The 27,090-nt window shown below is 49.6% G+C and overlaps 10 protein-coding genes across 10 annotated transcripts; 6 read left to right on the forward strand and 4 right to left on the reverse strand.

The window, feature by feature from the left end:
* Nucleotides 1-3,421: 3,421 nt before the first annotated feature.
* On the reverse strand, nt 3,422-6,515 carry BU24DRAFT_54393 (ATP-dependent RNA helicase DRS1). Its single transcript, XM_033534371.1, has 2 exons — nt 4,594-6,515; nt 3,422-4,448 (listed from the first exon to the last, which is right to left on the reverse strand). The coding sequence occupies exons 1-2, from the start codon at nt 6,331-6,333 to the stop codon at nt 3,696-3,698; spliced, it is 2,493 nt and encodes an 830-aa protein (XP_033379495.1). The 5' UTR covers nt 6,334-6,515; the 3' UTR covers nt 3,422-3,695.
* A 595-nt stretch (nt 6,516-7,110) lies between these two features.
* On the forward strand, nt 7,111-7,917 carry BU24DRAFT_323026 (uncharacterized protein; the record flags this gene model as incomplete). Its single annotated transcript, XM_033522949.1, has 1 exon — nt 7,111-7,917. A coding segment is annotated over one exon (807 nt), but the record flags the coding sequence as incomplete, so codon positions are not given.
* Nucleotides 7,918-8,795: 878 nt separating this feature from the next.
* BU24DRAFT_355339 (lytic polysaccharide monooxygenase) lies at nt 8,796-9,681 on the forward strand (the record flags this gene model as incomplete). The annotated part of the gene is made up of 2 exons (XM_033523848.1): nt 8,796-9,111; nt 9,215-9,681. 2 exons carry the CDS (start codon nt 8,796-8,798, stop codon nt 9,679-9,681), a joined length of 783 nt encoding a protein of 260 aa, XP_033379497.1.
* Nucleotides 9,682-9,714: 33 nt separating this feature from the next.
* BU24DRAFT_427376 (homoserine acetyltransferase family protein) lies at nt 9,715-11,459 on the reverse strand. Its single transcript, XM_033529212.1, has 3 exons — nt 10,869-11,459; nt 9,929-10,789; nt 9,715-9,876 (listed from the first exon to the last, which is right to left on the reverse strand). The coding sequence occupies exons 1-3, from the start codon at nt 11,044-11,046 to the stop codon at nt 9,806-9,808; spliced, it is 1,110 nt and encodes a 369-aa protein (XP_033379498.1). The 5' UTR covers nt 11,047-11,459; the 3' UTR covers nt 9,715-9,805.
* A 155-nt stretch (nt 11,460-11,614) lies between these two features.
* BU24DRAFT_427377 (flavo protein-like protein oxygenase) lies at nt 11,615-13,054 on the forward strand. Its single transcript, XM_033529213.1, has 2 exons — nt 11,615-12,663; nt 12,720-13,054. The coding sequence occupies exons 1-2, from the start codon at nt 11,926-11,928 to the stop codon at nt 12,864-12,866; spliced, it is 885 nt and encodes a 294-aa protein (XP_033379499.1). The 5' UTR covers nt 11,615-11,925; the 3' UTR covers nt 12,867-13,054.
* Nucleotides 13,055-13,107: 53 nt separating this feature from the next.
* Nucleotides 13,108-14,812, reverse strand: BU24DRAFT_378068 (FAD-binding domain-containing protein). The gene is made up of 2 exons (XM_033524658.1): nt 14,671-14,812; nt 13,108-14,617 (listed from the first exon to the last, which is right to left on the reverse strand). The coding sequence occupies exon 2, from the start codon at nt 14,539-14,541 to the stop codon at nt 13,123-13,125; it is 1,419 nt and encodes a 472-aa protein (XP_033379500.1). The 5' UTR covers nt 14,542-14,617; nt 14,671-14,812; the 3' UTR covers nt 13,108-13,122.
* Nucleotides 14,813-15,495: 683 nt separating this feature from the next.
* BU24DRAFT_378071 (uncharacterized protein) lies at nt 15,496-18,192 on the forward strand. Its single transcript, XM_033524659.1, has 2 exons — nt 15,496-15,884; nt 15,933-18,192. The coding sequence occupies exons 1-2, from the start codon at nt 15,730-15,732 to the stop codon at nt 17,905-17,907; spliced, it is 2,130 nt and encodes a 709-aa protein (XP_033379501.1). The 5' UTR covers nt 15,496-15,729; the 3' UTR covers nt 17,908-18,192.
* A 77-nt stretch (nt 18,193-18,269) lies between these two features.
* BU24DRAFT_496277 (3-oxoacid CoA-transferase) lies at nt 18,270-20,481 on the forward strand. The gene is made up of 2 exons (XM_033534185.1): nt 18,270-19,341; nt 19,399-20,481. The coding sequence occupies exons 1-2, from the start codon at nt 18,587-18,589 to the stop codon at nt 20,282-20,284; spliced, it is 1,641 nt and encodes a 546-aa protein (XP_033379502.1). The 5' UTR covers nt 18,270-18,586; the 3' UTR covers nt 20,285-20,481.
* Nucleotides 20,482-23,131: 2,650 nt separating this feature from the next.
* On the forward strand, nt 23,132-25,007 carry BU24DRAFT_54464 (MFS general substrate transporter). The gene is made up of 5 exons (XM_033534372.1): nt 23,132-23,445; nt 23,515-23,670; nt 23,720-23,894; nt 23,945-24,810; nt 24,866-25,007. The coding sequence occupies exons 1-5, from the start codon at nt 23,312-23,314 to the stop codon at nt 24,981-24,983; spliced, it is 1,449 nt and encodes a 482-aa protein (XP_033379503.1). The 5' UTR covers nt 23,132-23,311; the 3' UTR covers nt 24,984-25,007.
* Nucleotides 25,008-25,572: 565 nt separating this feature from the next.
* Nucleotides 25,573-26,911, reverse strand: BU24DRAFT_454648 (uncharacterized protein; the record flags this gene model as incomplete). The annotated part of the gene is made up of 5 exons (XM_033531329.1): nt 26,728-26,911; nt 26,419-26,656; nt 26,311-26,367; nt 25,941-26,255; nt 25,573-25,893 (listed from the first exon to the last, which is right to left on the reverse strand). The coding sequence occupies exons 1-5, from the start codon at nt 26,799-26,801 to the stop codon at nt 25,573-25,575; spliced, it is 1,005 nt and encodes a 334-aa protein (XP_033379504.1). The 5' UTR covers nt 26,802-26,911.
* Between the last annotated feature and the right edge of the window lie 179 nt (nt 26,912-27,090).

Raw genomic sequence — 27,090 nt, forward strand, 5'->3', positions numbered from 1 at the left:
GCAGGTGGCGGCCCACCGTATCCTCCTCCATAACCACCCTGCTGAGGGTTCTGATTTGGAGGATAACCAGGAGGACCTCCGGCTGGTGGGTAGCCCATCTGCTGGCCGCCTTGTTGAGGATACCCCGGGGCGCCCGTGTTGATGGGAGGCAGAGGGCTCTGCGGCCTACCCTGCTGGTGTTGCTGTTGACCTGGAGCGAGACCACCACCGGGGGGAGCGTATGTGTATGAGGGGGGACGGCCGAGAGGGTTTTGCGGATTCATGGCGGCGGCGGCAGCGGGGAGGGAGGAGGAGCTTGAGTTCTGCGGGGAGAGGCTGTTTGGGCGCTGAGTTGGGGTTGTATTTCCTGCTTGCGGGGAGGGGGACGAGTTGTTGGCAGATCTTCTTCGCGAACCAACAAGTTTGTTCAGGCCCGCTCGCATGGACGACATGAGAGGGGGAGAGGGAAGAAGGGAAGGGGAGGGAAGGGGAAGAGGGAGGGAGGGGAGGGAAGAAAAGGAAAAAGGGAAGAGTAGGTAATTAGAGAGAGAAAGAGAAAATAGTAAGAAGAGTAAGAAAGAGTAGGAGTAGGCGGAGCAGGACGAGACGAGACGAGACAAGTCAAGACAAGACAGGATAGAGCAGGACAGGACAGGACAGGACAGGACAGGACGAGAGCGAGAGTGGTGGCAGTAGAGTAGGTGGTTAGTAGAGTGGTTGGTTGAAAGAAGTCGGCTGGTTGGTTGGTGGAAGGGTGGGAGGGGGGGAATTGAGTGGGAGGAGGGAGGGATGAGGGCAGTAGAGATTGTAGGTGGTAAGAGTAGAGTAGACTGGAGTGGTAAGGTAGGATTAGTAGGGGTAAGGCCCAGGGTAAGGGTATCAGTGCCGTAATAGTTAGCGGGGAGGGGCTGAAAGATTGACGGATTTGACTGATGATGGTTTTGTTGATTATTGTTGCTTCAATCTTCGTTCCGCCCGGCTGAAGATGATGGAGAGAATGAGAGAGAGCAGGACTGCAGGAGCAGAGTCGTAGTAGAGTAGTAGAGTAATAGAGTAGGACCGCAGAATATCGTACTCGTAGGAATATGACTGTAGTAGGAGTAGTAGGAGTAGGAGTAGGAGTAGGAGTAGGAGTAGGAGCAGTTCGTGATTCCTGTATTCCTGTAATAATTCCTCAAGACTAATAAGGCGGGAATGAGGTCTTCCTGAGGCTGAGGCTGAGGCTGATTGAAGATCCGAGATGGTAGCTAGGCAAGGTACTCGTAGGTAGGTTAGGTACTTACTACCTTTACCAGGTAGTAGGTAGGGCTATCGTTCATTCGCTGGTTCACTCGTTGGTTGGTTGGTTCATTTCACTGTGTATCTTGTAGTGATGGATGGCCGAATATACTTCCTAGCATAGTACTCCGTACTTTGTATGTTGTTTGTTGGTGATGGTGAGGTAACAGTATCAGGATCAAAGCCCCCGAAACGCCTCAGGCTCGTGTGGAGGCGCAGGTTGGGTGGAATCTTGGGATGAAGGAGATGGGCACGGAAAGGGTCCAGTTTTCCACTGACTGGACTGGGTCAAGGCTGAGTGTGGGAGCTGGAGCTGGAGCTGGAGCTGGGACTGGGAAAGGCCCAGGCTAAGTGGGGTAGCTAACACTCAACTAGCGAAAGTTGAAGATGTATAATTAGTACAACTGTACAAGTAGTATTGAAGTTATGAGATGGAATAGATGGAATGGATGGAATGGATGGAATGGATGAAGATGGATGAGGATGAAGGAAGGATGGAGGATGAGGAGTAAAAGATCTTCTTAATAATGATGATGGCGGCGCGGGTGCTTTGAATTCGATTCAATGGAAGGAACCAAGTCGCGACTTCCTTCTCTGTCCTGGTCCTGTCCTCTCCTGTCCCACGATGCTTTCATTCATTATACCGCACTCACGCTACTCGTACTATGCACTGCTCTACTTATATGGAGTACGCTACACTTGGGTAGGTTTACAATCTGCTATGCGGAGTACTGTCCCAGATCATTCTATACTATTCTGTATCTCTGCTCATATGAGTATGATGCGTGATGTATGACGTTGATGTAAGACTGCTATTGTGGCATAGAAAAGTACCTATGAATGTGATGGCCAATAGGGAAGGAACACTCCAGGAATGCATATATTACGTATAATACATAACTACCTACTCGTATGATAAGTTACATTCACTTCGACGGTATAACGATGACCCGACTGACAACAAACACCAACAACCATCAACGGCAATTAAAGATATCAGACAACAACACATCGTATTACTTTATCCCGTACATACTTCAAATCGCATTGATTCTATTCTACGGGTACTTCCCATCTCATGTTGTAATCATTCCTTTCCATGTCCCCCAGGAGCCCGCTGCATGCAGCATTGGCATAAACATTCCCAAAGGAATCTCCTTCCCCTTTGGACCTTTTCTCTTTCAGGCCAGCAGTCCAGCAGTCCAGCAGTCCAGCAGTCCAGCAATCACCCAGTCAGTCGTAGCCGAAACATTTCTACAGACCCGGGTTTTGCTTCATCAATTAATTAAAGATTGCTGCTCATACCACTGCTTCTATTCCCAACTGCCGCTGCTCGTCACTCTTCGGAGTCTTCGCCCTGCACTGTCAATCAATTCCATCTGCACACCTGCATCATCCCGCCTCCGCCTCCCAACTCGACCTTGTTATTTTTAAGGCAAACTTCTCGAGTCTGACAGTACAATAACGTCACAAGTATGGACGACTATCCTGAACGAATAATTCATAATACCTTCCAGAAACTTACATTTACAACACATCTTGTCTCTGTCTCAATCCTAAACTCTGAACCCAACCGAAACCCAACCACAAGAACAAGGCCAGCCACTCCACCTCCCCCCCTTGCCCCTCCACACAAACCCAGGTAAGAGAAACCCCCAAAAGAGCCAATCAAGTAACCCTGTACCATACCAGGCGCCTATCATCATTACATATTCCTTCACCGGAAAGCTTGTTTTTTCCCTTTGCTTTTCCTTTCGTTGCTTTCTCGTTGCATGCTGTCTTTGCTTCGAACGTTATTCGATACAATTCAGATCGCAACGCACGTGTGAGGAAAAGCAGGAATAATGAATAGGTAATCGATATCCATACGTACGAGCGTATCGTTATCATGCGATACAATGGTGATGGAGGAGTTCCGATGTCGGCTTCCAAAGGTTTGATGCTGATGATGATGACTAACGTGTTTCCTTCCTCCCGAGGTTACTATCAATCCATCATTATGCGATAGGTAGAAAGAATTATTGCCATTATGTTTCTATTTGCCTTTAGGGGGACTGGGATGGACTAGTGGTATATAATTGAGGAATTCGTTCGGGGTTCTTCGTCCAATACATTAGGGACTTGTTTTGTTGCGGGGATGGTTGGTTCTAATTGGTGATTGAATGTGAACAGGCAGGTAGGTGTGTACCTGCATATAGAAAGGAAACGGATTTGAAGTAGGAGGAATGGAAGTGTTGGTATAATTGGAATTGACTTTTGTATGTGCGTTGTTGTTGCTGACGCAATCTCTTTTGGTACACTCGCGTATACATCTGTTGATACAGACAAGTATGGACTATGCAAACGCCTTCAATGGTTATGGTAGATGTTGGTGATATTGAAACGATCGATCCATCATATGTGCAATGAAAAACCTCCTTTCTTAAATAGGTATTGTTTTACCTGCCTCTCGACCTCCCACCACCGCGACCTCCTCGACCTCCACGGCCTCCACCACGTCCGCCCGATGATGCCTTCACCTTCGGCTTCCCCACAGGCTTCGCATTCTTATCGTCCTTGCCCTTCCTCCACACCTTACCCTCCCTTCTGATATCTCCCAATTCAAGCTTCTTCCTATCCTTCCCGCTCAACCTCTTCTTCTCCTTCTTCGCCCCCTCCGCCGCACCATTCGGTCCATTCAACTCCGCGGCACCCTTCGCCCGACTAGCCACCTTATCCTTCTCACTCTCAAACCACGTCTTCTTCGGCCTCGACTTGATCTCGTCCTCATGCTTGATCAAGTTCTCTCCCTTCTTGAGGTCCCTCTCCGTAATGCTCATCGCCCTCTCCTCCTTCTCCTCCTCCAACACCTCCTCGATCTCCTCCTCCATCCCCTTCAACTTCTTCACCCACCTCTCCACCTCCTCCGGCGGCACCTGCCTGGACACCACCTTCGCGCCCTGCGCCCGCGCAGCCTTGACAGCCTCCTTGACGACCTTGCGGTCCGGCTCCGCAGCGATCGTGCACGAGCGACCTGTGCGGCCTGCACGCGCGGTACGACCGACTCTGTGGAGGTAGATCTCGTGGGATTGCGGGGCTTCGTAGTTGAGGACTGTGGAGACGTTTTTGATGTCGAGACCACGCGAGGCGACGTCCGTGGCGAGCATGTAGGAGGCTTCGCCGGAGCGGAAGGACTCGACACTTTGGATACGCTGGGGTTAGGATGTTAGCTTACTGATATGATACTATGTGATATATGACTTGACGACGTGAAGTAATGTGGTTTTATGTGTGTAATGGGTATGAAGTGTTACGATGGGAAAGAAAAAGGGGAAGGGGAGGGGGAAGGGTACGAACCTGTTCCTGGGACATGTTTCCATGCAACTCGCATGCCTTGAGGCCGCACAGCGCGAAAATAACCCTCACGCGATGTGCCTCCTTCTTCTGTCGGAAGAAGATGATGACCCGCTCCGTGTAGATCTTCTCGCACATGTATAGGAGGTATGCGAGACGCCTACCCTCCCTGCCCGGTCGCAGACGGATGAATTCCTGCACGAGCCCGGCGACCGTCTGCTTCTTTGCGTCAACCATCAGTCGGACGGGCCTGTTCATGCCGATCCGGATGAGCTTGTCGACAGAGCTGGTCATGGTGGCGGAGAACAGCATCGTCTGTCGCGATTTCGGGATCGATGTGAGGATCTCGTTCAATTGGCTCTCGAATCCCTCTTCGAGCATGCGATCGGCCTCATCGAGCACAAGAATCTCAAGATTCTCGACCTGGAAGGCCGCCGAGTTGTGCATGTGGTCGATGAAACGTCCCGGCGTCGAGATGACCACGTCCGGGCGAGTCTTGAGAACAGCTTCTTGCTCGCGCGATGAGAAACCACCGGCGAGTAGGGCGAAGGTGATGTCGGTGAATGCCGCGAGCTTCTTCGCGACGTTGAAGCACTGGACCGCCAACTCACGCGTTGGCATGAAGATGGCCACACGGGTCGTGGGGATCTTTTTGGGTCGGTACAGCAAACGCTCCATGATGGGGATGAGGAACGCTGCTGTTTTACCGGAACCTGTCACGGCTCCTCCGACCACATCCTTTCCTTGCAGAGCAATTGGGACCGTCTTGGCCTGGATGGGAGTCGCTTCGGTGAAGCCCACAGACGCAAGTCCTCGGAGGATGGGACGAGAGAGAGACATGGTCTGGAAGGATCCTGCCGCCTTAGAGGTCTTCTTCTTGCCCTTCTTGCCGGATGCATCCTCGTCTTCTTCCTCGGGTGCGAAGAACGCCGCGGCCTTCTTTTCCTCCGCAGCATCTTCGTCCTCGTCGTCCTCCGAGTCCGAGCCTTGCAGGTCCATGGGGTGAGGCACGTTGTCAATTTCTGAGCCATCATCCGAGTCGCCATCATGCGAGTCGCCATCAGCTTGTTCTTCCTCTTCAGCATCGCTGTCATCCTGTTTTGCTTCTGCCTCATCATCCTCGCTGTCCTCCTCCTCTTCTTCTTCGCTGCTGCTCTCCGCGCCCATGCCAAACCCATCCTCAGCAAGGAGCTCATCGTCGTCTCCGAAGCCTTCGAAGTCCATCTCCGCTTCGCTGTCGGCCTCGTCTGGTACTTCCGACTCTGCGGCCTTCTTCTTGTTCAACCTCCTCGCAACAATGTCGTCCACATCGACGGCCGTGCTCTTCTTCGCAGCGATCGACTCTGATTGTCCGGCCTTGTCGTTACCCCAGCCATCAAAATCCTCCACGAACCCGGTATCGATGTCGCCAACTGCGAACTCAAAGTCCGATGCGATATCATCATTCTCATCCGCATCCTCTCCGGCTTCGATCATCGCCAGATCGTCCTCCTCCTCTTCGGGTTGGGCGTCGCCCTTCTTGCCAATTTTACCCTTCTTTCCCTTCTTTCCCTTCTTCGACCTCTTCTGAGGACCTTCCTTCGGCTTCACGTTGGCGTCTGGATCTTCGGTATGCTTTCTCTTCTTGCCGCGACCCGCTAACGTTGTTGCTTGGGCAGAGAGTTCTTCGAGGCCGCCATCGTCGGACACGTCGTCGTGGTCGGAAATCGTAAATACGAAGTCGTCGTCAAATTTAGGCGCCATTTTTCCTGGGATTAAGCGCTATAGTGCTTTTTCCAAAGAATTGTGCAGATTGCGCAAGTTTGGGGAGGTCGAATGCGACTTGCAAAAAAAGTGAATTTGGATGGTCAATGCGCGAAATCTTGGCGGGCGGTGAGCATAAATGTCGGCGATTACTTTCGCCGACATTCTCATTCGGTGGTGCAGGCAGCAACATGAGATGGACAGGCCATCAAACAACCTCATACATGTTCGAGTATTAGATATTCGCCTTTGATCGTCACATTACCATGCGTATGTCTGAGATATGCCTCTCTTATGGTGAAATATCTACTGCAAATGGTATAGCCATGCTGGATTGGCGTGGCAGCCTATTGATAAGCTTCCAATGGGGCAAAGGACCTGAAGCCATCCAGGATTCAATTAGGCAGAGAGCCACTCACAGCCTGCGTTCCCGTCCAGGTTGAGGAGAAGTAGCTCGACTCCTCTGATATCAGGTCAAGTATGGCTAACATCATTGTTGAATTCACCTGTCGTGTCAGGGCTTTACAACAAGTTGAATTGATATTTAACGTCGACTCTGGCCTGCTCTTTTTATCAATCCTATCTGTTCTCTACAGTCCACGACTTGATATCATACCACCTCCATCACAACTTCCAGTCTTTTTGATACTTTCTGAAAACATGGTTCTCCCATGCGGGTGCATTAGCCACCACTATGCTTTCAACGCCCGTCAGACCACCGCAGTAGCCCAAATGCTTCGCCAGTCCAATCCCATGACTGGCAGATCACAGAAGAGAAGGAGCCGTCGACCGAAAAGCAGTGATCCATGGGCCGTCCGGAAGAAACGACCACAGCAATCTAGTGGACCAAGACCGGCACCCCCTACTCATCATACCTGCCGCATCTGTCTCGAAACACAGCCTATCGATCAATACATCCAATGGATAACTAGGTCTCGACTACTTCGCAAACCAAGTCCCGAAGTACCTGCTGAATGCATGTCCCATCTGGCAAAGAATCCCCGCACCAAGAGTGATCCAGTCTGTAAGACCTGTATCGGCGCTGCCATGTCTGCGAGACTAGACATGCTTGGTGCTCGCACATTATCAGTTGGATGTTTGGAGAAGGGGTGTAGGGCAACTTGGAGCCACGACTACATCATGAAGTATCTTCCCTCAGACGTCTTGGATAAATACAATGTTGGTTTATTCGAGGTCTGGAAACATCAAGCTGGCCTCCTTACTTGTATCAATGAGTCGTGTGGAGCGTCGGGTCTTGTCGAACCTGGAGTCACTGGCTATCCACAGGTCCTATGTCACTCATGCAAGTTCCGGATGTGTGCAGCATGTGAAGTGCCTTGGCATAAAGGCCAGACGTGCCTGGAGTACCGCCTTGCAAACTTGGACGAGAAGATGACGAACTCTGAGAAGACTCTAGTTCAGAAGTTGATGAAGAAAGATTGTCGCAGGTGCACAAATTGTTTCATGATGGTCGAGTTGTTGGGAGGTTGCGATTCTGTCTATTGTTCTGGGTGCAAGACATACTTCAATTGGTCGCAAGCTGCACCGATAGTGGTTGGAAACAAGCTTGTACCGCCTCCAGTTCCAGTACTGTTAGGTTCAACATGCGAGCTCGACGCTCTTGAAGAAAACGAACCGAGCCATGTCTTGGTCTCATAACATAATCAGGCCGCATCTCCATTTGTACATACTTCTGCATAATCAAAGCCTCCTTCCTTCGATACCACAAGTTTTATTTCACCGTTGCCCATCTGACATAACTCGGAGACAAGTCGGCCCTGCGGCTATAATGGGATCGGGTAATCCGAGCTGCACACAATCTCCATGCAATATATTTCGACAGTGTCTGAACACGTGCGAGAGAGAATTATGACGACAACCATTAGATTCCCATGGGTCTAGATGTTTCCCCGTGGGGTAGTCAGACAGTGTTCGCAAGTTGAAGAACGAATGACTTCTGTCCACCGTTGACCGCGTGTCGGGTCCATAGAGATCAAGTACTTCCAACTACCCATTAGGAAATTGTTACCTGCATTCTTCAGAACCACGACGCCCTAGCAACCATGTCTAGGATAGCAGAAATAATCAAAGCCCATACAATCTCGCGTGTTTCCCGGTGTTGGAACCGAGGTCTCCTGCACAGAGCATGTACGAGACTTCTAACTTATATTGCAACATACGCAGCGGCCATTCTGGCAGGTGACGAGATGTGATTCTAACCAGTCGGATGGTTACCAGAATCGGGTAGAAGGCATCCTTGAAGCAGAAAAATTTCCTGGTCAGTATATTATTGATCCAATATCGCTTATCGTAGTGGTGTGTTCGGGCACGTAGCAAAGCTCCCATGACCTTGGGCTAAATCAACGACGCAAATGCTTGATTTAACCCCGTTTCCCCCAGCGTCTAGATCGTTCGTCGAGTCAACCGGAATCTTCAAGCACCCTCCTCTTTCGATGATCATGATGTACTCGCTCTCCTACCTATCCCTCCTCCCATTGCTCCTGCCTTTGGTAGCCGCACACGGCCATGTCACGGGAATCGTCGTAGATGGAAAATGGTACACAGGTTGGAATGCCGAGATGAAGTACCAAAATCCAATTCCCCCGACCGCGGGATGGCAAGCCGACAACCTGGACAACGGATTCATCACTCCTAGTGACTTTGCCGCGGCGAACATCATCTGCCACAAGGATGCAAAGAACGGTAACGCATACATTACGGCCAAGGCCGGGAGCAAAGTAACGTTTCAGTGGAACACTTGGCCAGTTAGCCACAAGGGTGAGTAGATCCAACTATTCGGTTCCTTACTCTGTCACAGCAGTCTTCACGATGCACTTATTGCCCTCGATCATTCTTGATTATTGCTGAATCAGGAATACAGGCCCAGTGTTCGACTACATAGCCCCATGCAACGGTGAATGCACCACAGTCGACAAAACCAGCCTTCAATTTACCAAGTTCGTCCAAGGCGCATGGATATCCGGCAATAATCCCGGATCCTGGGTGACGGACGACCTCGTCAAGTCGAACAACTCATGGACCACCACGATTCCCTCGGGCATCGCTCCAGGGAATTATGTCATTCGTCACGAGATCATCGCGCTGCATGCTGCGGGACAGACGAATGGCGCGCAGGCATATCCGCAGTGTGTGAACTTCAAGATTGAAGGGAGTGGGACGCAGACGTTGAGTGGGGGCGCGAAGGCAACGACGTTTTATAAGGCTAGTGACCCGGGTATCAAGTTTGATTTGTATAGTAAGTTCACGGGGTATACCATCCCGGGACCGGCACTCCAGACACTGAAGAAAAGAGATGAAAGGGAGCATGCGAGAGAATGGGTGGAGTAAGGAGGTGTATTATACTCCCGAAAGGTTGCTAGGAGATATTATGAAGTGAAAGTCATTTGTTTGATAACTTCTCGTTGGTTAAGAGAAAATCGAACAGAATTCAAGCTACGCTCATCTGTACTTATTAATTCTTTTCAAAGAACTCCCTGAGGTTATCATCGAGCCATTTGACATCTTCGAGATTATCGCCAGGTCCTGACATCGACGTAAGCATTGAGATATCAGTAGTTTTCCAAGATAAACGTACCACCGGCCCAATGTCCCCAGATGCTTGGGAATACTTTCAACTCGCCGATCCCCTCCCTCATATTCTGCACTTCGATTTCTGAGTCCTCCGGCGGAAAATACAGATCTGTCTTTGCTGGCAAAACCAGAGCCTTTGCCTTGATCCCCTGCATCGCCTTCTTGAAATCCCCGTTGTATGGTTCCTGCGCCGAGCAATCCCCAGCCTGCCACGTGTGAGCCATGACGAGCATATTCTCCGGATCCTTACTCAACGCCCACTTCTCCCAAAAGTTACTCAAAAAGTCATCAAGATCCTTATACCCCAATGCCGACTCATACAACCTCTCCCTATAAAAGGCCTGACTGAATCCCCACCCAGCATACACCCTCCCAAGAGCCTTCAGCCCGACCTCCTTGACCTTCTCATCAAACCCAGCATACTTCCCCTCGCCACTTCCATCCTTGCTCAACTGCTCCATATCCCTCTTCGCCACCCCTCCCGAGCTCGTCCCCTTCGCAGCAAAAAGCGCGCTCCTCACTCCCTCAAGAAACACCTGATTATGCAGACTCGTCTTCGCGCTCCCGCAGAACGGAACCACCAGGTCCATGAAATCAGCATACTGCGTCGCCCACTGGTACGTCTGGCCTGCGCCCATGGACCATCCCAGCACGGCGCGCGCGTGCGAGACCCCCAGGTGCTCGGTGACGAGTTGGTGCTGGGCACGCACGTTGTCGTAGAAGAGGACTTCCGGGAACGGGCGGATGGGATTGTTGGAAGGGGAAGAGGATTGAGAGTTCCCGAAGAGAGCGGGTATGATGATGTGGTATTTTGAGGGGTTGAGGGTTTTATCAGAGCCGATTAGCCAGAGATTGTCGGAGATCACTAGGGGTCTGGGTGTTAGTCGGGTTGGTAGGAGGATTCGCAAGGGGGTTGATTGTGGGGAGCTGAAGGAGCTACGTACGGCCTGAGTACCAGGTTGGATATATGATTGCTGGGAGAGACGGGTCTCCTAGGGTCTTGTATGCAATGAATGCATCTGGGATCTCGCCTCCTGATTTGAGTTTGAAGTTACCAAGCTTATAGGTCTTGTATTCGTTGAGGTCTAGCTCTTTCATGCTTGGGAGGTCCGAGGCTGCCATTGTGCTTTTTCTGACTATGGGGGATACCTGAGGCTTTGGAGTGGACTGAGACGTTCGCTATTGTAGTTCGGTCTGGTGTCCTGTTGTACTACTGAAGTTTACTGGACTCGGAGCCTTTTGGTTTTACTTCTATACCAAGAAATGTAGAGAGGCTAGATGATCTTGAATCAATGTTTTAGACTGTAGGATGTTTCTACGGCTTGTAGAAATCTTGTCAAACGATGATAATGTTCAGATATCAATAGGTATAGCTAAAGGTTATTGGATGGCCAAAGACTATTTGAAGGAACGAAATTCATGCTAAGAACCAGATCAGATAGGCAATGATGCAGACAGAAGGAATGCTGTCGTGTCAAAAAGGTGATTGATGTTGTTTATCAGAGCATTTGTATCTTATCTTCGGTCGCCCGTCACTATCCACCTGGTTATGTTTAGTTGTTATCGGGTATGTACCCACATGGGCAGTTTGGACTGGAATCGCGGGGTAGCATCGGCCCGCGTCATATTGTATCCACAGCGGATTCGAGCACCTGAGCCATGAATAGCCAACCCTACTGGCTGGTATCCCCTTAGACAAGTCTTAAACCGACTGCAGTAGCTGTGACAAGTACGAACGCCCTACATTATCCGTCGAATCCCCCCCCACCATGAGCACGGAATTGTGCCGCTGCATCGAATGCCCGATTTAGACCGTCGGCAACTTGTGATTGGATCCGGCACTCCTTCTCACATCTCTTACCGCAGTAGTGAGATTATTGATAAGTTTTTATAATCCCAATGCGCCATTCATCCCTCCTTGTAAACACTCACCGAACTTGCCAGTATATATATAATCGACGCCTCCATCATTTCCCCAAGGACTTACGACAATCAATCACAATGTCAAGTACTGATAGACTCGAAGCTGAAAGGGCGATCCAAAGGAACCCCCACCCAGACTTCAAAGGCGTGGAAGCCTCACGCCCACCCTTCAATACTTCATCTTCATTCCACTACACAAAAACACCATCAACATCATGGAAACCGGGCGATGGTGCAAATATCCCTCCACCTAATAGCGTTGCGCACCGCGAAATCGATCCTTACGAGGAAGGCCGTCCAGCAGTCTTCAACTACAAGCTTCTCATCTCCGGTGTCGTTCCACGACCAGTTGGCTTCATATCCACAGTAAGCGGCGATGGAAAGAGCACGAACCTAGCGCCATTTTCCTACTTTAACTTCGTCAACCACGACCCTCCAATCTTCGTTGTCGGTTTCGCGGGCAGCCTGGCCAATGCGAAGGACACGCTCAGGAATCTACTTGACACCAAAGAAGCCGTGGTCAACATCATCTCCGAGGAATTCGTCGAGGCCGCAAACTTTACCTCGATAAACGCACCGGAAGGAATCAGTGAATGGCCTCTATCCGGTCTTACCCCAGCGAAGAGCAAGATTGTGAAGCCGGACCGTGTGGCTGAAGCTGTCTTCAGCACCGAAGCAACCCTTGTAGAGGTCCGCGAGTGGGAATCTAAGGCGACGCCCGGTAAGAAGACTGGCGTAACAGCCTTCTTAGAGGGGGTGAGATTCTGGGTCAGAGAGGATGCGATCAATGCGGAGGGCAATATTATCGATCCTAAGGTATTCATATACGCTTCAGATAAGATCAGTAATGTAATTAACGGATTTCCGAACAGGTTCTCAAGCCCATTTCACGTCTCGGTGGAATCACATTCGCGCGCACCACAGAAGCATTCGAGCTCCCTCGTCCAGTTTTCGACGAGATGTTGAAGGATCCGGAAGCCGCCAAATTGGCGAAGCCAAAGGCGGATGAGCAGGAGTAGGCAGTGAAATTCCTCGCAAAGTATTGTATATCTGACATCCGAAGCAACGATTCGCGGGGCAAATTATAGACAAAAAGGACCTTAGAACACCTGTAGACTGCTTGACCATTACATCATGCTCATTAACATATTTGTGATATAGTAGGCAAACGTATTTTTTTCACAGTGCTAGAGCAATATAGTGTCCAATTTCCTATCTATTTGTGCCTTATCTTATCTTGTAGTCTATTACGTATCAAACGGGGTCTATATATACTTATCTTCTTCTTTCTAGTTGAACCGACTGCGGATTCGAAAAGACATTTGTTGGGTCCCATTTGGTTTTAATCCTTTGGAGTCGTCGAGAATGCTCGTCGCCTAGGTACATTTTGTGGGACTCCTCCCTAGTAAGATCAGGATCTATGAATGGTGGAAACATGAAATAGGTAGCCACATTTCTCTGGATGGAGCCCTCTAGCTGGTCATTCATTGCCGTTATTGCTCTTGCGACGTCTCTTGGATTTCTTTGTGTCTGGCCATCATGCTGAGCAATCCACAGGGTGTCCCGCCATGGAATGGAGGTGTCACCATAATCTTTTTTAACGTGACTTCCTGTACCGCCCATCAATCTGAATGTAATAACAAACTGATTGGGCACTCTGGCTCCTGCCTCTAGGACAGTGCGAAAATAGTCTTGCATCTGCGCCTTGTTCAGCGGCCTTTGCTCTGGTATCATCACACTTTTTGCGTAAAAGTTTGACTTGGCGCCGGGGGCATCTATGAATCGTCTAAGAGGCGCATCTCCTGCAATACTGGACAAGGACCTTGAGAATGATTGTTCTTCGATGGTGATTGTGACTGGGGCCGCTTTCGATAAGCATGGAAGCATTGTTCGCTGGAAATCGGCTTCCTTCCCGTAAAAGTAACCAGCTACTCGGAAAGCATCAGTTGCCAACCGAATGGTCAGGCCATAATTATCACCGAAGCTTCTAGACTGGACGCAGGCTTGAACATTGACGAAAACATCAGCCATCCTTTTTGCGTCTCTGGAATATCTTGCAAGGTCGAAGATGAATCGCAACACCTTGTCTGGAACAGTCCTAGTTTTGAGCTCAAATTCCACCGCAATACCGAAAGAGTCGCCTGCCCCCTTCATGGCATAGAAAAGGTCAGAGTTCAGTTTTGGAGAGGCTGATACTAAATCCCCAGTTGCAGTGACCACTTTCATGCTCAGGATATGGTCTGTGGATAAACCCCACATTCGCGATGTATATCCGAAGCCGCCATGAAGGGAGTGGCCAGCAAGGCCAACGCCAGGGCAGTCCCCATGACTGATAGCCTTCCCATCTGCTCCCAGCTTGAGTCCAAGATTACCAAGTCGGGCCCCTCCAAAGGCGAAAGCTTTTCGCGACCGGGGGTCGTATTCCACATTGCTTATGTACCGCAAGTCAATGATCAAGGTGTTCGCGTCGCCGGTGCTATATCCTGCATATGAGTGTCCTCCAGCTCTGGGTTGAACCTTGAATCCCTCTCTCTGAGCGCATACTACGGCGTATTGTATATCTGAGACTCTGTTTGGTGTTATAATGATGCGCGGCCTCGTCCTGATCCTTGTATTGTACGGAGTCGATAGTTCGTTGTACTTTGCGTCACCCTGAGCGATGAACTCGACCCTGTTTTTCTGAAGGCAACTCATGAGTCCACGTTCACTTCTTTTGAAAACATGAGTGAAGCCCGGGTCTCTCGCGTCCAGTGGTGAATTGGATGAATCGCTTTGATTCGATCAGTACAAAATAGTTATAACAGTCAAGCAGGGTATACAAACCTGACATTTGTGCCTTTCCAGGTTCCTCCCGATACAGATTCTAATTCCCCCTCCTTCGAAGCGGCAAGTTCGTTCGCCTGCTCTGCTTCTTTCAATTTTGGGTCTTGTTTGTAGAGCTTCTCTAGTGCTTCATTAATTGAAGCGTCGACTGGGTCCTTCAAGGCACGAGCAGAAATTGAGTCCTCGTTCATGGGATACGCGTCCCAGGTGTTGCCAACCATCGCATCGAGCGACTGGTCTGGCAGCTGTGCAACAGCAAATGGAAGGAATAACAAAAAATTGTAAATTGAGTAAATCATGGTGGATCAGGCAAATATGAGAATGGTTTGGCTAACATGATTGCGAGATGGATCTTAGTATTTATCATTGTCGAGATTGATACGGGCTCTTGACACCAAGAGCAAAAGATAGGCAGTGAAGGACAACATATTGCCTTGAGACACTATGCGACAGGTATTAGATACTCATTTCTCAGTTGAGTAAGTTATGTATGGACTTTCTGTCCGAGCCGGTCTCACGACCTCCGCGCTGATCGCACAACACCCGAGCCCACCGCTCAACCTCCGAGTTGATCCCACAATCTCCGAGCCGATCCCACGACCTCTAAGCTAATTCATTGCTGAGATTAAGGACCTACCAGTCAGTTCTCCTAAGAAGTCTAAAAGAGTGATAAGAAGTAGTCACGTATTCCATAAGAATGGTAAGGGATAGAACGGTTCACGATCCAATCCTAGCTACTTTGGGGATGGAGCGAAGACATATTAGTCATAGCCCTATGATGCCGTACCTAACCCCCGGCCGGAAGTTCAAAGCCAATCCCGCAATCGTCGTTGACAACCAACCCTCGTGTCTTTTACCAGAAACCCGATGAGAGATACGCAGGATTCTGAAATGTGCACAAGCACTTGATTTGCAGTGCAGCTGTTGCGTTCCACCAATTCACTGCCAATCATCCAGAATCACGTGCAGGCCACAGCAGTCACGCCCCTCTCATCGCATCTGAGGCATTGAGGGATCGCAGGTAAATTGTCGTTTGAACATGTTCTATCAGTTCAAGAGATGTCAAGTAAACAGGCGGCCTGCTTAACATGCAGGAGAAGCAAGATCAAGTGCAAGCGTGAGCTAGGGTCCAGTGTTTGCGCAAAGTGCGCGGTTTCAGGTGGAGAATGTGTAATTCCCAATTTCCACGTCGGAAGACAAAAGGGCGTTAAGAAGTAAGTTCCCAATATCAAAAGATTTGAGTACCAACTCATATCTCGCAGCAAACGAACTGGCCTGGATAAAGCAGTCTTCCAAATTGCAGAGGCTCTTAAGAAATCTAAATCGGATACTCTTGCGAACGAAGCTACATTAGAACAGTTGCGACAGCTCCTCGATGTAACTCAAAGTAGTTCATCTGATGCCGGAAGCAATGGTATATCTGCAAACATTGCATTCCTGCCAGAGAAGGATGTTGCCGGTCACACGAGTGACGATCAACTTGCCCTCGATGATGCAGAAAACCCTCTTCAACTACTAGCTCGAGCATCAGATCTCCGCCTAACATCACCCTCGCAACTCGCAGAGGCTAGCCCAGGAACACCCTCGGATAGGAACCAGGAAACTGACATCCAGCGTTTCTTCCAACCGATGAAAGCGAACATCGATCAAAGTCCAGAATGGGATCCTATTGAGGCCGGTCTAGTAACTCTTGGTGAGGCAGAGATGCTCATGACATTCTTTCATGAAAAGCTTGCGCACACTAGATGGGGCATGGATCCAGTCGTACACACCCTCTCTTTTGTGCGCAACCGATCGGCCTTTCTATTCACATCGGTGTTGACAGCTTCTTCTCGTTTCGTCCCTGGCATGGGCGCATTATCTCGACGTTTGCTCCTTCATCGACTGTCACTCGCTCAACATGTTATTGCGAAGCGGCTTCGCTCAGTTGAGATCGTGTTGGCATTCATCATCAATGTTCCTTGGATGCACCCCCAACACTATGCCAGTGATGATGACACTGGTGTATACATTGGTGTTGCTCTCAGCATTGCGCTCGATCTATCTTTGAATAAGATTGTGACACCCTCCTGGTCGTTCGACCCAGCAATTATGAAGAGAGTGGGGAAAGCGGACTGCATTGACGCGAGAAAAGCGTTGGCAACGGATGGCTTCGAAGATATCGACCCAACATCTGAGTGGGGTCAACGGCTTCTAAGACGGCGAGAACGCGCATGGTTCGCTCTATTCGTACTTGAGCGAGGTGTCTGCCTTGCTCGAGGCCGTAGTTACAGTGTACCCATCACTCCTCTGGTCAGGCATTGTGATCACTGGCATCTCAGTGAAGTTGCTGATCCGCATGATGGGGCAATGCTATCTATGATCGCCCTTCGCAGAGACTTGGATGGTCTCTTCAGCACGATCCGATCCAGATGTGACAGCTATAGAGCATCCGACGATGGTGCAAATGTCGCGCGGGACCTCGAAACCATGATGAACAAGTTTTTCAACGAATGGCTTACATCATGGACAAAGTCCATTGGCGAGGGAGAACAGAAAACACTTCCTCCCTATGTTGAGATTTTGGTCACACACACAAGGCTGTCGACATACAGTGGTGTCATGAACCATCCCACAGCACCTTCTGAAGTCAAGAGGCTTTTCCGGGCATCTGCATTATCATCTGCATTGAACGTCATGCGCGCTGCAATACAGGGAGAGGCTCGACTTATGTCCATGCCAAATAACACTGTTATCATGATTTCATTTGCCGCTTGCGTCGCCCTTAGCCTAAGTACTCCCTCACCAAACGGAAACCAAAAGCTTGCCCCGAGCGTACGAAACTTGATAGAAGAGGTAGCTACAGTCATGGAGCGCATCGGTAGCACACCATCCCACAGAAACGGCATATCGATACTCTATGGCAAATACCTCCGTGAGCTTGTCAAGCAAGCTCCCGAAATCACGCAACCTCCTCGCCCAGCACCTACAGCCGATCCACAACAATCTTCGTTTATCGAAAACCCGATGTTGGTGTCAACGGAACCAACGATGAATCCTTTTAACCAGACAGCATTTGCCATGCCCGAGGATTGGACCTCGCCACTGCAGTTCTCGACCATGTCGCCGAACGAACTGACGCAGACGGTCATGGATGCAGCAGACTTTGAGGCAGGGCTATTCGATATCACTATGGAGGACCCAAACGCGTTTGCGTTCATGGACTGGATGAATCCACCTGATTTTGGGTTTCAATGAATGGTCATTGTCATACAAATATTCCGCATTTCGCTGAACAAAATGTACCGTGTTGCCGTAGCCTCGATGGGCTTTATGATCTCTCATTACCATTATAATATCCATCTGCTCGCTTTGTATTAGGACGCGGCGCCTCTAGTGGAGAAGAAACTGGGGCCATGGGGCATTGAGCAGTACAATGAAACTGACGAGAGTGTTCGTCTTCACTCCTACTTTCCCAAGCATTGTCCACAGTCTCCAAGCTGTGGTGGCCTTTTGTCTCGCTCCACTTTCTTACAATCGAACGGCACGAAAGCCACTATTTGTCAATCATGTGTTCTCATATTTTTGCATGGAGCTTTAAGAAACCGCCGACAGGTCTCTCATCTGTTGCCGGCCTCGGTGATAAAAGTAATGTGCGAATTGCGCCCCTCTTCGGAGCTACTTTTGATGCCGAAAGAGCTCCCCACTTTGTGTTTGACCCATCTGTACCCTGTCCAAGCTTCATTCGTGCGTCACTGCGCAGGAACACACAACTAGCACCTGCACTCAATTTCTATGTACGAGTAGGATCCGACAAGCTTCGCCGTTGCCGCATTTCCGACAATTCCCGGAGATAAACCAGGACGTGCTTCGATTTTTTAAATATCCAAAGATCCCCAGAAGTGCTCATCATTCTGTTGATTCAATTTTGCCCAACATGGAGCGTTTACCAACAGCGACCCGCCTCCTCATCACCTCCCTACCATCGCGAGTGTGTACACACCAGGCCGTCCGACCACGATTACGGCCCACAGCAACAATTAGCACACATTGGAGAGCTCCGCGACAAAAGAGATTCATCAGCGCTCCCTCCTCAGCCTCAAGTGCACCCACAATCGACCGCTCTGCGTCCAAACTTTTCAAGTCTGCCGACGAGGCAGTCGCCGATATTCGGTCCGGGTCCACGGTTCTCAGCGCGGGCTTTGGTCTCTGCGGTATCGCCGAAACACTGATCAGAGCCATTCGCGACAGAGGACCATCGCTGCACTCTTTGACTGCTGTCTCCAACAATGCTGGCATTGAAGGTGTTGGTGGTCTCGCTCTTCTCACCAATACCGGACAGGTCAATAAACTTATTCTCAGTTTTCTGGGCAACAACAAGGCATTGGAGAAGCAGTACTTGAGCGGAAAGATCACAATCGAGCTATGTCCACAGGGAACTTTGGCCGAGAGGATACGGGCCGCCGGTGCAGGCATTCCCGCGTTCTACACTCCTACCGCTGTAAACACGCTGTTGCAAGACGGAAAGATTCCGGCTCAGTTTGACAGTGAGGGTAATGTGATCGGCTATGGTTCACCACGAGAAGTCAGGGAGTTCAATGGCCGGAAATACCTTATGGAGAAGGCTCTCGAGGGTGATGTTGCAATTATTCGTGCTTGGAAAGCGGATGAGGCGGGAAACTGTGTATTCCGGTAGGCTGCAACCCTTCATTGCAGAAATTCGTTTAAAGTGCTGACACTGTATTCAAGATATACCACCAAAGCCTTCGGTCCCATAATGGCCAAAGCGGCCCGCCTGACCATCGTGGAAGCTGAGGAAATCGTCCCCGTCGGTGGTCTCAAGCCCGACGAAATCGACCTTCCAGGAATCTTCGTGGACCGCATTGTTCCCGCAACGGTCGAAAAGAATATCGAGATAAAGAAGACCCGGGATCCCAAGAACGACGGCAAAGTGTCGGAACCTAACGAGGCCGCCGCGCGACGCAACCGCATCGCACGTCGCGCAGCGAAGGAGCTTAAGCAAGGCTACTACGTCAACCTCGGCGTGGGCATTCCTACCATGGCTGCTACATTCGTACCGGAGGGCCGCACCGTCTGGCTACAGAGCGAGAACGGAATCTTGGGCATGGGCCCGCACCCTACAGAGGAAGAAGTAGACGCAGACATCATCAACGCAGGCAAGGAGACCGTCACGCTCCTCCCTGGCGCCTCGACCTTCGACTCCGCAGAGTCGTTTGGCATGATCCGCGGCGGCCACGTCGACGTCAGCATACTCGGCGCGCTGCAAGTTTCTGCTTCAGGAGATCTCGCCAATTACATGGTTCCCGGCAAGGTGTTCAAGGGCATGGGCGGTGCCATGGACCTCGTCGGCAGCCCCGATGCCACCAAGGTCGTTGTGGCCACCGAGCACATCGCGAAGGACGGAACACCCAAGATCGTACAGGAGTGCAAATTGCCTCTCACTGGCGCCCGCTGCGTAAGCACTATCATCACTGATATGTGTGTGTTCGACGTCGATAGGAAGAACGGCGGACTAACGCTAATCGAAACCGCACCGGGCGTCTCGGTCGACGATATTAGGGCGAAGACTGGAGCCGCGTTCGAGGTTTCGAAGTATTTGAAGGACATGGAATAAATCTGGTATAGATCGTACTTTTTGTATATTGAAGGCGTTTCTTTGCATCTGTGTTGCTGGGTTGGACATCCATCAGAGCGTTATTCTGGTTCATAGAACTCAGTGACTGGGCCGAAAGAGGCTTGATTGTAGATAAACCGTTTTTCGATACCGTAAATTTTCAAATCTTGTTTCTTATTCGAATCGCATGAAGCCTGTTTCTAGAATCCCATGTAAGAGAGTGAGTAACAGATGATGTACGTATTGCAAGGATATTCCCCAACAACCATTGGCGGGCAGCGCAAGGGAGGGATTCGGCCGCAATCTTCAGCCAGCTACTGCAGTTTTCAACATCACATTGCAAATGTTTCAGTGCTCGCTTTGGATCGAATTGCACTTTCTCACCAAGATATTTCACTTCATCGATGCTTCTCAACAGGCTTGCATTTCTCAAATCTGATGTCTCAAACGCGTGAGCATCCGGTTGGCTTCCACAACCGCTGGGCAATCTGGATGTAGCTATGCCCAAGGCCAGGTGCACCAGTGTCATCATCCAGGCCGAAAAGTAGTTGTTTTTCTAAGCATAGTATGGTTTCTCACTCATTGGGAACTACTGTTTATGATCCAATTGATCGTATCTATATGTCAAAAGATGAGACCCTCGTCCTCAAACGCATGAAGAAACAACTCTACGATGTATCCCTCCGCGTTGCCTCAGAGCCTTCTGATACGTGTCGGCTGCGAGTGCACAAAGATTGCAACCACGACGAGGGAGTCTTGATCTATCCGTATTTCACGGGCATGCTGCTTGGCTTGATATAGGATACCCCGGATCTTGTTCTGGAGGAAAGGAAGAAATAGTCTGGCATGTCACGGAAGCCATGAAAGACCTTTACTCTAGGGACTGAGTTCATAATGGTAGGCATGCTACCTTGAACGCATCCATCATTAGGTGTTCGAAAGGCTGGGGTTTGCTAACCCGGCATCGGTGTCAGGTATAAAGCCCGAAAATGTTCTAGCTAGCTGTACTCTCGACACTGGGGGCTAGATAACCGTCACTGGTACGGTCCTTGGCATTCTAGACATTGCGTTTGAGTTTAGAAGCTGACAATATGCGCCACAGTGCTCATGCTGTGGGGAATGTGATGCGGAGAAGTCCCGAGGGGCAGACGAGAGGGGTGTCGCGAGGGTGTCTGTTATTTTCTCACTAGAGCAGATGGTATATTTGAGTCCCCAATATGATCGTAATAGGAACTCACATTGAAGTACTTACTCGTGCAGTGCATATATGTTCTCGGCCGTAGGGAAATGCTGATGTTGAAAGGGTATGAAGAACTAGAGAAGGCGGGATTCCGGCCGGAACAAGAGACGTTTATGCGGCAGTTTTGCTATTTCGGATCTGGGGGTGAACGGTTTGTCGAATGAGTGGACAGCGGAGAATTGGGCTATAGCGTTGATGTCTGCGTCGAGATTCGCCGAGGAAGTGGTGAAGGAGCAACCTGAGCTGAAGTTTAAAAGATGGGGCTATGAGCTCGGGTCCAGGGCAGTGGATATGATTATTGGGATGATAAACCAACCCTTAACCGGGTACCAGAAGAACAGTAGATCAGATTCTGATGCATGCGTTGTGGCAGAAGGAAGTCTGAAGCTGCACTGTTCGAGTCTGAAAATATGGAGCCATGCATGCTCGTTTATGACCCATTCCCAGTTTTTTCGTTTCTATCCGATGCAAACAGTTCGGAAGTCGCGATTTATTTGAAGTATATTGATGCAGAACGTTCGAACCATTAACCTATATCGCCGCTTGTTCTTTGATGCTGATGATTGAATACAAGTTAAGTCATGAAACCGAGAGCCTTATACGCCGAAGAGTCCGATTTTTAACCCTAGAGTAAGATCACAAGAAGAAATGATCCACTGTCTTCCAGTTCACTGTGCAATGCAGGTCTGACATGAATCACTTTGCTCAGAGTACATCTATCAACTGGATAATCATTGAAGAAAGATCGACACTTATGCGCTTCGCGCAATTGGACAGGGTGATCTATATTTGAGCTCACAATACTATGGACAATCTAGAGCCGCTGATCCCCGCTTATCATGTTACTTCTCAAGTGATGATGGGGTTGATAGCTTCATCCACTGTCCTAACCACGTGATCCAGTCCCATAGCCAGCCCGTATCAGGCGCCCGTAGCTCAACGAATCCAAGCATCAATAGAACAAAGGATCTAGAATAAATTTGCAGAGAATGCACTGCAGTTCACACTACATGTCCATATTGTTTGGATAGAATCATGTGACATTTTGCTGCATTGCTGGGCAAATCTTGGAGAGAAAGCTTCGCCAAATTGCTTGGTATCACGACGATCAGTCTCTCTACATTCGATATTTTTCAATAACCATTGATCTCACATGGATCTCAGCTCTCATTGTTCCTCCAACGGTTCAACGGAGAACCATATCCCATATTTTACACCGCTCTCGGTGTTCCTAATATTGGCCGTCTCGTCGGCGCATCTTACTATCGGCGCCAATTCTACCCCCGAATATCTCCTCGAAGGACGCTATTTCTCGTAGCGCGGCTGCAGCCAGTTAGGCGGCGCCGATTTCCACTCGTATCTGCAACGGCAGAGCAACCGAACAAGCCATGAACGCCGATCTCCATGACGTTTCGACCACTGAATCAAGAGACAACCATGTCCTTCCGGGGCTTGTGTTTCCCCACGGGGGGAGGAGAGTAGTTCAATAGGGACTCGGCCACTTAATAGACCTTGCGTCGAGTTGTGTCCGTGAGCAGACTAGGCAGGGTAGCTTGTCTCTTACAGAATGCAGAGAATAAAGGCTGCTTATTTCCCACATATTTTTCAATTGTGACACCTCCCTCTCTGTGTCTCTCTCTTCTGCCTGTGCAATAACTATCGAAGTTCGTTTTCTTCACCAGAACATCTCCACAGTGCTGCCCTTCAGGTTGCACAAGCGCGGCCTTTGCGACGGCATCTCTTTGGGTCGGGATTGATCACTTGTGTCGGCTATAGATTGCACCACTATGGACAAGCCGGAAACAATGCATAACGAGAAGACCGAACGTTCTGTCGGACATTTGTCTGATGACGAAGCCATAACAATCACGGTCAACAACTCGCAACTGACGCGACAAGTTCTATGGAAGTTGGATGTTAGGTAAATACCCCCCAGTGCCGTTAGCATCAATTGTTGCAAGCATTCCTGACAAGATACTCAAAATAATAGGCTTCTACCCATTCTTGCGCTGCTTTTCCTTTGCTCCTTTATCGACAGGACCAATGTCGGAAATGCAAAAATCCTTGGACTTGAGAAGGATATTCATATCAACGACAATCAATACGCAATCGGATTGTGCATCTTCTATGCCACATACATAGCAAGGTTAGCAACATATGCCAGTCCAACTGGGGTCAAAGCTTAAATCTCGCAGTGAACTCCCGAGCAATCTAGTGATTAAGAAGGTCACTCCTAAGATATGGTTACCTATTCTCACAATAGTATGGGGTGCTCTCACAATGTGCCTGGGCTTCGTGAAAGGGTTCGGATCTTTCACAGCAGTGCGTGCACTGCTTGGTGTAGCCGAGGGAGGCCTTCTGCCCGGAATGGTATGTCAGATAGCTACTACAAGGAATGAACACCACATTAATTTTTACAGGTCCTGTATCTCTCACAGTTCTACCAACGCACCGAGTTTGCCCTCCGCATTGGTATCTTCTACACAGCTGCCTCTCTATCAGGTGCCTTCGGGGGTCTCCTCGCCCGCGGTCTTAACTCCATCGGACCAGCAGGAGGACTCGAAGGCTGGCGCTGGATTTTCATTGTGGAAGGTCTCATTACTGTTGCCGTCGGTGTTTTGAGCTACTTTGGCCTTCCCAACTCCATTGAGACAGCCAAATTCCTCACTGCCGAACAGAGAGCTCATGCCAGAAACCGCCTCGAAGAAGCCTCCCGCGCCCACGAGCCTTTCGACTGGGCCGAAGTTCGCCGTGGCATTTTCAACCTGCAAGTGTGGCTCTCAGCATGCGCCTACTTTTGCATCCTGTGTGGCCTGTACTCTTTTGGCCTCTTCCTCCCCACGATCATCAACAATCTGAAATTTGCTTCTAATCCCAACCAAGCCCAACTCTGGACTGTCATCCCATACGCCGTCGCCGCAGTCCTAACCGTCCTCGTCGCCATCCTCTCCGACAAGCTTGCCCTCCGAGGGCCCCTCATGCTCGTCACATTGCCCATCGCCATAATAGGTTATGGCGTGATGTCGTATTCAACGAACCCGAAGGTCCAGTATGGAATGACCTTCATGATGGCGACGGGAATGTACGCAAGCGTTCCTTGCATCCTGTCCTGGAACTCGAACAATTCCGCTGGCCATTATAAGCGCGCTACGACTAGTGGCTTGCAACTAGCAATTGCGAATTGTGGTGGCTTTGTAGCCAGCTTCACCTATAAGAAAAAGGAGGCGCCAAACTTCCATAAGAGCCATACCATCATGTTGGGATTGCTTTGTGCGGCTTGGCTTCTGTAAGTTTCTCTCCCTTCTCCTCGTTTCAATCCCTAGCTAACCTGTGCATCACAGAGTCGCAGCAAACGTTGCTTGGTGCTGGAAGATCAACCGCGACAAGGCTATGGGTAAATACGCTGAGTGGGAAGGAAGGGGTGATGATCGCGACCCGGAATTCAAGATGGTTTTGTAATGAGCTTTCAAGGCATACGCACGCGCTGCATTCTACTTCTGCAGGTTTTACGAGTATATATGATCAGTCATTGTCACTGTTTCAATTCTTTCTATATCGTGTGAAATAAGGCGAAAGCGGTTCTGACGCAAATTCTCTATCTGTTCTAGGAGGCACAGGCGTATTAGCGGCTTTCCTCTTTTGCAGTAGAACTGCGACATGTCCACTTGAATGATGATACGATGGTGCAATATGTAGAGTTGACGATTGCTGCTAAGTAAAGTATGATCTTGCTATACCCATGGTCTACATATGTCAATACGATTCTGAAATATGTGAGAAACTGACTGCAGACTGGCAAGACGGTGGAAGCGGAAGAAGGTGCAATTAGACAACTCTTTCTCTCTCCGATAGGATTCTACTACATTATTAATCACCTAATGTAGGGGTAAAACAAGCTCGCCTTTTAAATCACGAGTCACGGAGTCTCCTCATTGTAGATAGACGATCATGATTGGTAATGTCCTTAAGAAACATTGACGTGCAAGCTGGAATTTCGAAAACGCGTTGAAATATGACGGAACGTGATAAGAGACGCGTATATCTGTCTTCAGGCAACAAAGTTGCCTTGAAACACTGACCCTCCACTTACTGTAGTCGGTCCATGGAATTCAGAACCGCCCTGGGTAATTTGTAAGGGCAAATTCCCCCGCGAACTCCCATTTTCTCTGCCGAGATTATATTGTGGATTTCCGCCTACTGGTCCAGTAATATCTGACCTCGCTAGCTCCTTCACCCATCGCCGAAGCTCGCCAGCCACGGCGATGAACCCCGGATCGTTCGTTCCCTCGAACTTCGTCATGTCCATGTGGTTGCTGCGTATACCTATCGGAATGTAGCCGGGTAAGATGGCGGAGTGTTTTGGGACAACCTGAATAGAATGAGCATCCACTTCGATTAGGGTAATGGTTAACTTACAACACCGACCCCAACCAAGGGCAATTCTTCGTAGAAGCACGTAATTTCTGTAGGTGCAAATCCGTCCAGGGCACGCGATCTAATCATGGTGTGGAAACCATTCTGAACGCGTTCAAGCACTTCCGATTCACTCTTTAGCACAGCGAGAATTTCAGGATTTGTCTGCTTAACCAAGCCAATAGTCTTGCCCAGACGTTCTGCCCAATGTGCCAGGCCAGAACCATGATGCGGTGTACCAAGGAACACAATCCCCCTGGTGCAATTGAGAATCTGTTTGATGTGTCTCTCGGGCCTTTGTTGTGCTGTTGCTAGAGCCTGGATAACAGGGTTAGAGTCTGCATTCATCACCTGAACGGAGTTGCAAACTTACGTCCTCACATACAAGGCCTCCCAGGCTATGGCATACGAAGATAATCGGGCGCTCATCCTGTTATGATCAGCTTGGTTCTGTATTCTTCGAGACCGTTGAATAATCTACTGTATCATCGTCCTCTCTGTAGGTCGCAACAGCAGCCAACAGGTTCATTGCATGGTTCCCAATTCTATTCTTCGATACCATGCCTCGCCAGTCCGCGGGATAGGCGTCGTATCCGAATGTGAGTACACGGACATTGGGTAATTTCAAAGGTAGCAAGCTCTGAGGCCACGGTTCCGTCGCGTTTTTTGCTTTCCATGTCTTTTCTCGATCTCCAGTGAGTCCGTGTACGAAGACAATACTGCGTTGGAAGTTGTCAGCCATCCTCGTGTGACAACAAGTGAGGGGTAAGTCTCTTGCATGCTCACTCACTCTACTATGCTAGCGTCTGCTTCGTACAACAGCTTGATGCCGGAAGGGAATATTTTATTTGACTCTGATGACATCTCAAGGTTCGAAGAGCTCTCAGAAGAATGAGGTTCCTGGTCAACAATTTGTTTCGGAGGGCTGAAGGGCTACTTCATTGTAGTTGTATTTCATTGAGATGTTGGAGAACAGGACGAAGGAATTTGTATCCTCTAAGAGCCGTCCTGATGACTGACTAATTTGGCTCTACTATCATCATACGACAATTCGTTGGCAGATAGATGTAGCAAGACTTGCACAGAGTAACATCGTACTACTGCTTTAGATCACGAGAGCAATGTCAGGCTATTTAACTCGGTTTCGAGAGAA

This window comes from Aaosphaeria arxii, assembly GCF_010015735.1.
Source record: "Aaosphaeria arxii CBS 175.79 unplaced genomic scaffold BU24scaffold_10, whole genome shotgun sequence".
Taxonomy (NCBI): Eukaryota; Fungi; Ascomycota; class Dothideomycetes; order Pleosporales; genus Aaosphaeria; species Aaosphaeria arxii.

Excerpts from the sequence above, each read along its gene's own strand:
- BU24DRAFT_54393 (XM_033534371.1), bottom strand. The coding sequence starts at position 6,333 with ATGGCGCCTAAATTTGACGACGACTTCGTATTTACGATTTCCGACCAC. Across the intron at positions 4,449-4,593 it reads GAAACATGTCCCAGGAACAG|CGTATCCAAAGTGTCGAGTC; the intron begins GTTCGTACCCTT and ends TCCTAACCCCAG.
- BU24DRAFT_427376 (XM_033529212.1), bottom strand. The coding sequence starts at position 11,046 with ATGGCAGCCTCGGACCTCCCAAGCATGAAAGAGCTAGACCTCAACGAA. Across the intron at positions 10,790-10,868 it reads TCCAACCTGGTACTCAGGCC|TGATCTCCGACAATCTCTGG; the intron begins GTACGTAGCTCC and ends CCAGACCCCTAG. Across the intron at positions 9,877-9,928 it reads CTGGGGACATTGGGCCGGTG|GACCTGGCGATAATCTCGAA; the intron begins GTACGTTTATCT and ends CGTCGATGTCAG.
- BU24DRAFT_427377 (XM_033529213.1), top strand. The coding sequence starts at position 11,926 with ATGTCAAGTACTGATAGACTCGAAGCTGAAAGGGCGATCCAAAGGAAC. Across the intron at positions 12,664-12,719 it reads GCAATATTATCGATCCTAAG|GTTCTCAAGCCCATTTCACG; the intron begins GTATTCATATAC and ends ATTTCCGAACAG.
- BU24DRAFT_378068 (XM_033524658.1), bottom strand. The coding sequence starts at position 14,541 with ATGAGTTGCCTTCAGAAAAACAGGGTCGAGTTCATCGCTCAGGGTGAC.
- BU24DRAFT_378071 (XM_033524659.1), top strand. The coding sequence starts at position 15,730 with ATGTCAAGTAAACAGGCGGCCTGCTTAACATGCAGGAGAAGCAAGATC. Across the intron at positions 15,885-15,932 it reads AGACAAAAGGGCGTTAAGAA|CAAACGAACTGGCCTGGATA; the intron begins GTAAGTTCCCAA and ends CATATCTCGCAG.
- BU24DRAFT_496277 (XM_033534185.1), top strand. The coding sequence starts at position 18,587 with ATGGAGCGTTTACCAACAGCGACCCGCCTCCTCATCACCTCCCTACCA. Across the intron at positions 19,342-19,398 it reads GCGGGAAACTGTGTATTCCG|ATATACCACCAAAGCCTTCG; the intron begins GTAGGCTGCAAC and ends ACTGTATTCAAG.
- BU24DRAFT_54464 (XM_033534372.1), top strand. The coding sequence starts at position 23,312 with ATGGACAAGCCGGAAACAATGCATAACGAGAAGACCGAACGTTCTGTC. Across the intron at positions 23,446-23,514 it reads CTATGGAAGTTGGATGTTAG|GCTTCTACCCATTCTTGCGC; the intron begins GTAAATACCCCC and ends TCAAAATAATAG. Across the intron at positions 24,811-24,865 it reads CTTTGTGCGGCTTGGCTTCT|AGTCGCAGCAAACGTTGCTT; the intron begins GTAAGTTTCTCT and ends TGTGCATCACAG.